Genomic DNA, 11,252 nt, shown 5'->3' on the forward strand with positions numbered 1-11,252 from the left:
GCACTATACTCAATCTATTGGATCAACAATGGAACGTGTTAATTTCAAGTACTCTATGAAGAACATCCCAATTCCACCCATCAAGGACTACAAAATGAGGCTCATCGAAAAAACGGAAAGCGTCAAAAAGAGAATGCGTTGGAAGGCTTTCTACTTCCTTAATCCGTCCAATGCTACGAAAAAAGAAACGTATGGTTTTAAGTCCAGGAAAACTCCACCCCAAATACAAGAGCTCAAATCTTTTGAAGACGATGTTTTAAAGTTGATTGAAGACGTCAAAACTCGCAACAGCAACTGTAAATTCCTACAAAAATTAAAAGAAGACACCAAAATGATCAACTCATCGGATAAACTCTTCCTACCAGCCGATAAAACAAAAAACTTCTATGAAGTCAACAAAGCACAATATGACAAGCTACTTAAGGAAAACATCACCAAGAGCTACAAGAAAGCCCCCTCCGATGCAACAGAAAAGATCAACTCTGAAGCCAGTCACATTGCTGCTTCACTCAACCTGGATGACAGAGCAGACACCCTTTTCCAAAAAAACCAGCCTTTATAACACTAAAAGACCACAAAGAAAACTTCCAAAATAATACTTCGTGCAGATTGATCAACCCATCCAAAACAGAAATTGGTATAGTCAGCAAACACATACTCGACAAAATTAACAAAGCTGTTACCTACAAGACAGGAGTAAACCAGTGGAAAAACACGAATAACTTCATTCACTGGTATAAAGGAATAGCAGATAAGAAAAATTGTTCCTTTATCATATTCGACATTGTGGACTTCTACCCTTCCATTTCTGAAGACCTCCTTAACAGAGCTTTAGACTTTGCGGCTGCATACATAGATATAAGCCAAGAAGACCGCAATATCATCTCCCATGCAAGAAAATCACTCCTCTTCAACAATGGTGAATGTTGGCAAAAGAAAACAGCAGACAATAATTTATTTGACATGGGCAGCTATGATGGTGCCGAAGTTTGTGAGCTAGTAGGATCATACATCCTGCATCACCTGTCACATGACTACGGTAATTCCAACTTAGGACTGTACAGGGACGACGGCCTTGCAGTATTCCATAACACCACACCATCCCAAATGGAGCGCATCAAAAAGAGAATATCTGCAACGTTCAACGTTCAACGTTCTACTATTGCTTTATAAGTCAATCGCCGTCTTTTAATGTTAGTTTTGATAACCAACTGTTGTAGCAGTCATTGGTTGCAATAGTGATATGAGACAATATTCTGTGTGCGTATTTACATTTCTAGCTGTGCGTATGCTGTTGTGCTCTTGCAGTAGGCATTATTCCTATTAAATGTTCAGTTTGTTTATTTTTATGAGGGTCCATTAATTCAATTAATTCCTTAATTGTTCATACTTAATGTTGAATTTCAAGCAACTTTCTTCGGGTTCTAAATAACCTTGTTTTACGAAAGTAATCTTCCATAATTAAATTTTCATCACGGTGCGCGATATCATCACGAAGACGAACCTAAAAAAATCAAGCCAAGCGTCCACTCATTGAAAAATTAGTGGACTGTGGGGATAGGCAAACAACATTGGGAGTTGCCATGATGATGTCATGATTGACTTATAATGAATGTTAGTTTGCACATAATATATAAGTGATGAGTATTTCAGTGGAAGATTCAAGGGGGCCCAGCTGGCCCACCTTCCCTAAATTTTTCAAAATTTAAAAAAGGAATAAAAAGAAATATATATTCAATTTTGAGTCTGAGAGTGAATGCCATTTCCGGCAAACTAGAGGTGCCATAATCATAAACATTTTTACCTCAGCCCCAACCGTGGTGCGGCTCAGGTGGTCTACACGCCATCTGCAAAAGTCCCTCTGTGAGCCCCCTCTATTTCTAATTCCTGGATCCGCCACTTATTTCGAAAAATATGTGGAAATAAATGTTAATTTTATTCTTTAAAAGCAATTAGATAGGACTTACAAAAGGCTATAGACACCAGAGCTTCCGGGGCCGTCACCACCCCATCGGGCGACCCCCTGGCCCGCAGCCAAGACTTGGCCCTCTGGTCCAAGTATTTCTTTTTTGTGGCAATTCATCACACCCATGGATTGACGCCCTTGAGTGTACGCAATGACTCGTGTGCACTATAAAGAACACAATACAGGGGGACAACCCCGATGTACTAGTACAGATAGTACCTGTGGTGGAAGAGAGTTGATTGTACCAGGTTACAGGGTAGCACACACACGTAGGGTCCCTTAGGGGCGAAAAAAGTCATTGATCGAGGTACTAATCCACATATCAAGCGCCATGAACATCTTGTTTAATGGATACCAGCACTATAAAAATCTATATTATTATTTACAATTTACATACTACATATATTTTATTACAGCTAGCAATTATGAAGCAGAGTTGGAGAAGGCTGGACAAAGGAATATTAGAGGAGCGTCTACTGAGGTTTCTTTGGAAGGATATCAAAGATTTGGACAGAAACTTTGACATCTTAGTGAAATTCATGGAAAGATTTGGACTGCTTTGTGAGAGGAAGTCATCTAAGGCAAATAATATATTTTAAATATAAGTATACTGTAACAAATAGGAATAGCTACACTATAAATATTTATTTAGTATGTTATGATTTTAAGTCAAATTTTTTTATTATTGATTATTATCAAATTTTCTGAAGTTTATAATTTATTAAAGTAAAAATATGGAAATTAGTCACATAGTTCTTTATTGTCCATTCATATATATTCAGAAACATTAGGTGAACTAACTTAATGTACAATTACAAACCTAAACAACAATGACAAGCACAACATCCACAAAATAATTATTTTTTACCAATAATGAAATGGAAGGTTAATACTTAAATCGCACAATTAAAATATACAGTAACTAACTAATTGCACAGTTTAAAAAACTATAAAAATATAACTGTAAACTTTTACAAAAAATACCTAATAATTCTAAAAAAAATTATTAATTATCATTAGATTATTATAATTTATATTAACAGTATTTATATTACATGAGTATTAATATGGAACATCTTTGTTGATAATTCTAATATTATGAAAATATAAATTAGCCTTATTCTATAAAAAAAAAAATGCACTACCATGTTATTTTATGTACAGAATTGAAAATTGGTTATTATAATCATCATTATTATGATTAAATCATGTACAGTACAGAAATCTCAGCACTAACTTAAAAACAAAGTAGCGAAACTTGAAGTGTGTTAATATATTGACAACACTATTCACTAAGACGTTTTAAGCTTGTGTAAACTCTATTTTTATTTTATAGGATTGCAGTGAACGTGTTTTCTACACTCCATTGCGCCTGAAGCCAATAGCAGAACAACAAAGACTCACAGAAGACTATGGAATTCGTGCTATTAGCATTTTCCATGATTTTTGTGGCTATCTCCCAGAAGAACTCTTTCCACAGACAGTCACCAGGTTTATTGAGAAGTTCCAAGTAGAAGCAGGAGGTGAGCCTGAGTTGGCTCATGAGTATGCAGACCTCTACCTTGACGACAACCATCATGTGATTTTTTCTGTTGTCACTTTCAAACGACGACGGATGTTTAAGGTATTGTTTAAGTTTATAGAAATAAGAATATAAAATCCAAATAATTATGTTTTTCAATTTCAATTTATTTTTTTGTATGTCAACTTCACTTTATTAGATCACTGTTTGCTGAACACAGTAGCAATAACTGGAGAGGGGTGAGAAGTGTAATTGCCATCCGTTGTTGTTAAACAATTCATACTAACAGATCTGATCACAGTTGTATTTTGTCATAATACTTGAGTTTGGTTCATTATAAACACAAAGTTTATCTTATCTTTGTATATATTAAATATGTTATATGTAAAAGACATGAAGAATAATTTGTATAACAATATATTTTGAAGTAAGAAAATTATTTTATGGGGTCCCTATCTAATTGGTCTTTTTCTGCATGCCAGATACTGGTATGTATACATACAGCTGAGCTTTATAGTGTAATGGCTGTAGTGTATGACAGCATAATGCTTCAATATATCAGCCAGCAATATGGCGAACCTGATCTAATTCCGTTCCTTCCATAAGGATTGTAATTCAAAAGACAAATGCCTTTCTGCAGCAAATTTTATAATATACATTTTTAATGTATTATATAGTAAAATATATTTCATGATTTTAATCAGGGGTCATTTGTGAGACGTCAATATAATTAACAAAACTTAACTTTAAAAATATTTTCACAACTTGGTTTGTGGTCTCTAGATTGAATTTTGCCAGTTACATATCTCAAATACTCGCACTTCCCGGACTCCTGTCTTGCTTTTCTCAACGGTCTTACTTTGACTTTTAGGCCTACTCTCTCTTGACATTCGATTTGATTAGTTGCTTGCTCTGTCCACAATATTCTCAGCATTCCTAACGAACATGTTTTGAAAGTTTACATTGTCCACTCATTAAAAAAGTTGTAAGTTTCAACATACAGCTATTTAATATTTTTTCTTTTTATGCTAATATTAAGGTTTCTCCATAATAGCTTTTTATATTCTCAGAATTCTACTGCAGATTTTCATCATATGACTGTTTCTGGTTCTGTCAAAGTTTTGGTTCACCTTAACTTGTTCTAATTTATATATATACCCTCTAAATGTTCTTATCATCTTTTTAGTTTTCTAATAAATATTTAACAATATTTTAGACAATTAACAATTTAATAAGGTGATTTCTTTGCAGACAACGATTGTAAGAAGGATGATTCTCAATGAGACTATTTCCCTAATTGAACCAGGGCCAGAATCATGCAAAAAGGTACTTTTCCTTCCATTGAGATTAAATATTTTTGCATAAATAACAAATTTATAAAATTGTATAAGTAATTGAATTATGAAACAATTGTACTTATTCGTCAGGTGTTGAGGTTTCTTGAGACTGCGTTCGAGTTACACAATGTTAATGATAGGAGAGGAATACATGTTAAGTTGTGTATCCTCTGCCCTTGTAGTCAGAAGACTGAACATATGCAGATACTGCGAGATTTTAAGCAAGATTTGCTTCCATGTGGACGAGACAGTGTGAGAATAACACGCTACCAACGATTATTTGGAGATGGTAACAAAAGTGAAAAAGGTTCATGGCACAATTGTATTATTCTGGTTCAATATTTTGTATGTATGACGATGACATAAAAGTTACAATATTAAATTTTGTTCTGTATTGGTTTAATAATTAATATACCTGTCTCTTATACACATCTAGATGTGTATAAGAGACAGGTCTATAGGTGTTGTACCGCCAACAACTCTCGTTATTTTTAGCCCCTATCAGCTCGTACCGTCCATGTGTTATTGATCTTTGGTGAGTAAATTATTCATATTCTGACCAATCAAATTGCGTGTTACAGTCAGCGACGATGTATAGCTCGCCCCAATGTCATTCGTAGTTCCGCAAATAATAACATTGCTCAGATAGGAACATAAGATGTTAATAAGAGTGATATTTTGCCTAACGTGTTTAACATACTGTTTATATTCATTATTCTCATACGTGCACCTGGTCATGTCAACTACAAATACTGTTTCCCAAAAATTTGCTAGGCTTCACTGATTCGGGGTGGACTACTTGTCGTGGAGCTTGGACCCCCTTGTTTGAGAGCTGGACCCCTCGCCGGGGAATTCCTAGCGCTGCCCCTGGGTCCCCTCATATGTGTTCATTTATAAAAAAAAAAAACTCTTGTTTGCAATATGTTACATTGTCTGGCTTACTGTTTAAAGTAGTACTTAAAATAAAAAAGGGGCATGGCCCTATTTTTTGCATATTTAAGCTGATTTGTATATAAACAGGACATGTGACCACAATGTGATTTTTAAATGATATTTCATTTGAGTTACTCATCATATGAGTTCATTTATAAAAGAAAAACCCTTGTTTGCAATATGTTCAGATTGCTTAGCATACAATTTAAAGTAGTGCCTTAAATTAAAAAGGAGTGTAAACCTTTTTTTTTTTGGCATATTTAAGCTAAATTGCATATGAACAGGATATTTGACTACAGTGTGATTTTTGCAATTTTATCCCCTCATCGTATTTGTTCATTTATAAAAGAAAAACCCTTGTGTGCAATATGTTCAGATGGCTTGGCCTACTGCTAAATGTAGTGCCTCAAATAAAAAAGGGCGTGGCCCCAATTTTTCTGCATATTTAAGCTAATTTGTATATGAACAGGACATGTGACCACAGTGTGAATTCTAAAATGTTATCCTGTTATCCCCTCAATGTTACAATATGTTTATATTGTCTAGCCTGCTGTTTAAAGTAGCACTTCCAATGAAAAAAAGGGCATGGCCATTTTAAAAAAGGGTGTAGTCATTTTCAGGCTGTTCGTCCCAGATACAGATTTTGGCACACATCCCATGTTGATCGTAGGGTTCAAATTAGTCTGTATCAGTTGAGATATTGTCTCATAAATTAAGTGCATACAAATCTTAGTCAGGTCCTCTACTAATAACAAGCTTGGTAAAATAATTATAGATATTTAGGAATGCATTTGTTGTCTTCAAGTTTTTTAACCTTTAATGTTTAGAAAATGTTGTGTTATATAATTGATGAATGTGCAGTATTCATTCATTTGCTTTCAGTTTGTTTAGATGATAAGACATTGCTCAGTATTTGCGATGAATTGAAAAGTGATTGGAAACTTGTGGGTGTTCAATTAGGACTGCAGTTATCAGAAATAGACTGCATTGAAAAAGACAACAAACTCGAGAAGAATGCAATAATGGCAATGCTTGTGTCTTGGAGGAATAAGCAGCCATCCAACATCAACCAACTTATTACAGTGAGTTCAGCACTTGCTCAAAGGGGATATTATCAGCTTTCTGAGCAATTGACAGGCAAATTGAACCCTGAAGAAGTGTATTCAGGTAAGAATTTAGTACAAAAATATGATATGGTGGTTAAGGAGGGTATTTCTTTAAAAACTTTAGTAATTTTCTTGTAAATGGTAAACCATAGAGTTATTACATAGTCATATGATACTTAAGGCCCTGTCACATAGTAGCGAATAGACCTAACGTATGCCGAGCATTCTCATTTTTTTTTCTAAGTCCCGATACGCTCAAATAAGCTCAATTTTTTTGGCAAAAAAATAACATTTTTGCGTGAAAGATGAACGGCCAACGAATGAGAAACGAATGCTCATCGAACAACTAGCGTCCATTTAACGAATGACAGCGCGTTCGCAGCGTTCGCCCAACGAATGTTCAGCGTACACAACGAATGCCCAGCTAATGTCACACGTATGCCTAACGTATTGACGCCTTGTAAACGTTGATGTAGGTCGGTATATGCTGAGTGTTCGCTGGCCATTCGTTACTCATTAGTTGGACAAACGCTATGAATATGTTATGCATTTGCTATGGCAACGTTTCAGATGGGATTGAACGTGTTTGGATGAACAACGGACGAACAGAAAACATAAACCTAACGTGCACCCAACGTGCGAAACGTTCAAACAACGAATGCTCACCGTATACATAGCGTATGTAGCAGAACGTTGTCATACGTTCAAAATTTTGAACATGTCCAAAAATTAAAATCGACCCCAGCGTACCTCAGCGTACCCCAACGAACAGCTAATGAATACAATGTATGCCAAATGTATTACGAACGTGTCACGAACGAATGTCAACTTACGCAAACGTAAACGAATATTTTGATAAACGTCGGCATACATTGGTTCTATACGCTACAGTGTGACAGGGGCTTAACATACTGATTGATGAGATGCCACATTTCATTTGTGTAGTTGTAATGATTCAGTTTTACTGAAAGAAATTATTTATGCATAGCATGTGTTTCTATCAACACAAATAAATATATACATCTTATATTATGCTAGTACTGTATAAAATATCTGTTTATACATATAACTTTTTATCAGTTGGATATACATTTTCGCTGCATTTTTTTGTTATCGTATAAAAGATTTTATTTTGTTATTTGTGAAATATCAGGGGCAGATCCAGTGGGGAAGGGCACATCCAATGGCTGGCTCTTATACACATCTAGATGTGTATAAGAGACAGTCATATGAGTTCATTTATAAAATTCAATTTATGGTCAGTGTTATGTGCTACTCGCTTATCTATTTTGAGACTGTTGTGTCCCTTCCCCCATTTGAAAAATTCTGGATCCGCCCCATAATATGGCTGTGCCAGATTATTAAATAATCATTATATGATATACAAGTAGTTTAACTTATTCTTTCTAGTATATTTGAGTAACTTAGGTTGGAGTAGAATAGCTTGGTGGTCAAGATGCTTGATTTGCAGTCCCAGGGTCCTGGGTTCAATTTCAGTCAGTGTTGCAGGATTTTTTAAAGGACTAAAACAACTCCACTCCGAAAGCCTCATAATGAGGTGTTTGTCATAGTCATGTGCTTGTTTGACTTGTAAAAATGATTGTCACCTACTCATTGATGCTGATATATTTGCTATTTGCAATTCTTGGCACATGTGTGTATGCACCAAAATAAAAAATGAACACAATTTATGATTGGCCCTATAATTGACCTACGTATAGGCTGCGATGCAGTACAATTATTGATTGGTTAGTGCACCGAAGACGGTCTTCTATTTGTCTGACAGATGTTTTATGCGCATATTGGCTTGTACATGGTACAAGTTCTGTCAAAAGAAAATGTGATTTTGTAAACTGTATTTAGGGAGAGAAGTTTGATGTAGTAAAATCATTTACAAAATAAACCCATGGTTGACAACTCAAGTCACAGATAATATATGTATTGTTTGCGTTAATCTTTAGATGTATTTGGTGTCATTATCTCAAGGAATTATTTTAACATTTAAAGTTTAAAAATTCTGTTACATAATTGATGAATGTACAATATTCATTTATTTGCTTTCAGTTTGTTTGGATGACAAAACATTGCTCACTATATGCAATGAAATTAAAAGTGATTGGAAACTAGTAGGTGTTCAATTAGGACTGCAGTTATCAGAAATAGATTGCATTGAAAAAGACAACAAACTTGAGAAGAATGCAATAATGGCAATGCTTGAGTCTTGGAGGAATAAGCAACCATCCAACGTCAACCAACTCACTGCAATGAGTTCAGCACTTACTCAAAGGGGATATAATTGGCTCTCTGATCAATTGACAGGCAACTTAAATCTTACAGAGGGATTTTCAGGTTAGCAATTTAATTAGGTCACACAATGATTATTTAAGTACCTCATTAGCCTCAAAGCCGGAAACCATCATGCTGTTACTATCCCATTTACCAGCAAACCCTTTAAAAGTGCATTCAGGCGGGTTGGTGAACCAGGTTTTGCCAGGATCTTATCTCAATAATCCAATTAAACATCAAAGAAGAATACCTCTACTTAAGAGTCATTATCACAGCAGGCATTGCTGTTTCTCAATAAATTACCAGTATAGTATTTAAAAACCAAGCTGGAAAATTTTAAAAACCTGTTGTTCAATATAATTTGGCATTTTTATTACCTTAACTATAATTTCAGATAAAAATCATAATAGATATGCTTTTGAATTTTAAAAATCAATGACTTATGTTAGAAGTTACAACATGGTTTTTGATTTAATTGTCCTAATCTTCTTATGAACTATTCACAACTAATGAGCCTCACTGTTAATCTTGTTACAAAATTCCCTGAAGCAGTAATTAATAGAGATAAGAAGAGATTGGCAAAACCTGGTTCAAAATTGTAAAATTTGGTAAATGGTGAAGTTCCCTCATGCCTGGCTGTGGGGCAAGAATATTTGATCATTAATATATCATTATATACTGTATATATTGTACGTCTACTAATTAATCTATAGTAAAATTATCTGTTCCCATTTTACATTATTCCATTATTTCTGAGTCTGGTTTCAGCAACCTTGAGAAGTTTTTAGATATAATAGGCTGATATCAAGTGAGTGGAAATAATGAAATAATCCAGGGGTGCGCCAGAAAAAAAAAACAATATTTGACAGGGGAAAAAAAAATTATGCATTTTTTACATATTATTAGACTCCAAAATTGATAAAAATGAGCTGTTGAAAACCCTAAATTGTCATACTTTTCAGAGATTTTGAGCAAAACCTGACCTCGCCCACTTTGCTCATGTTAGGGAAATCGCCTTTCTCTCCGTTGTAATAACAATTCATTATTTTCAGTCTCATAATATTCATTAAATTAGACTGAAAGAAGTTCCTTTTATTTTATATATTTAACATGCTTTAGCTTTTAATATAAAAATTTTAATAAACCTTGTGGAAAATCCTTTGGGTGTGAAACTAGGTTCTGTGTTTCTTACTATGAATTGAAGGGCTTCTATCCTGAATGTAGGTAAGAATGGCCCCGGAAAAAATGGCCCAGGAAATAATGGCCCCGGAAAAAATGGCCCTGGAAAAAATGGCCCCGGTAAAAATGGCCCTAAATGACAAGTAGGTAAAAATGGCCCCAATGGAAAAATTTAGTAATAGAAATGGTATTTTTTTTTAGTCTTTAAATATTTAAATACTGAAAATGGCAAGAATTGAATAAATAAATAAAAAATGGGCCCCAATTAGAAAATTCAATAAAACAAATAATTTTTAAATGCTGTAAACTACCCTATCAAAATAAACCATATGCATATTGGAAAACTACTTAGTTTAGCTCCTATCTCAAGGAGTACCCTGCTGATTGATTAATTAATAGATCTTTTTTGTATGAGAGAAATTCACTTCTGTATAAATGAAAATAACTTTACATGAAATGAAATAACTTTACATGTTATAAACAATGCAAATAAACTGTTCAGTTAAAGTATATGTGCATTTGAATCACAAGTTCATGTATGGCAAAAGGGAAAGGCCTACTTTCTCACAAACCATCAATATGTTCTTTCTAGGGTTACTTCAAAGAAGTATTCTTAAATATTTATTTTAGTAACTGAATAATTACGAATACAAAAATATAAGCAGTTAATTTAGTTTGTGCGCATACAAAATTGCGTACTTATTTTTTTATTCCCCAACTAAATCCAAGTTCCTACTACTGGTTCAGAAACTATTGGTCGCCACAATTTAACTGAGATATAAGTCAGTACTCTATTTTTGTAAATATAGCAATTATGCTAAGAATTAAAATGGAGTGTAATTGTGAGGGTAGGGTAATTATGGTATGGTTAAATGGTATTTGGTAAATCCCACAAACCTTCCAAAAACACACTGTAGAAAACC

General features: G+C 34.2%; 1 protein-coding gene across 1 annotated transcript in view; it reads left to right on the top strand.

Annotated features, from left to right (window-relative positions):
- The window catches only part of LOC117117730, a 35,701-nt gene that overhangs the window by 17,004 nt on the left and 7,445 nt on the right, over positions 1 to 11,252 (top strand). The window contains exons 4-9 of the mRNA XM_033262127.1: positions 2,383 to 2,547; positions 3,303 to 3,590; positions 4,740 to 4,814; positions 4,916 to 5,132; positions 6,641 to 6,925; positions 8,929 to 9,213. Coding sequence (XP_033118018.1) covers positions 2,383 to 2,547; positions 3,303 to 3,590; positions 4,740 to 4,814; positions 4,916 to 5,132; positions 6,641 to 6,925; positions 8,929 to 9,213 — 1,315 coding nt within the window. The remainder of the gene's footprint in view (positions 1 to 2,382; positions 2,548 to 3,302; positions 3,591 to 4,739; positions 4,815 to 4,915; positions 5,133 to 6,640; positions 6,926 to 8,928; positions 9,214 to 11,252) is intronic.

Source organism: Anneissia japonica, unplaced genomic scaffold (assembly GCF_011630105.1).
Source record: "Anneissia japonica isolate Jap-2015-1 unplaced genomic scaffold, ASM1163010v1 scaffold234_len1672027_cov178, whole genome shotgun sequence".
Lineage (NCBI taxonomy): Eukaryota > Metazoa > Echinodermata > Crinoidea > Comatulida > Comatulidae > Anneissia > Anneissia japonica.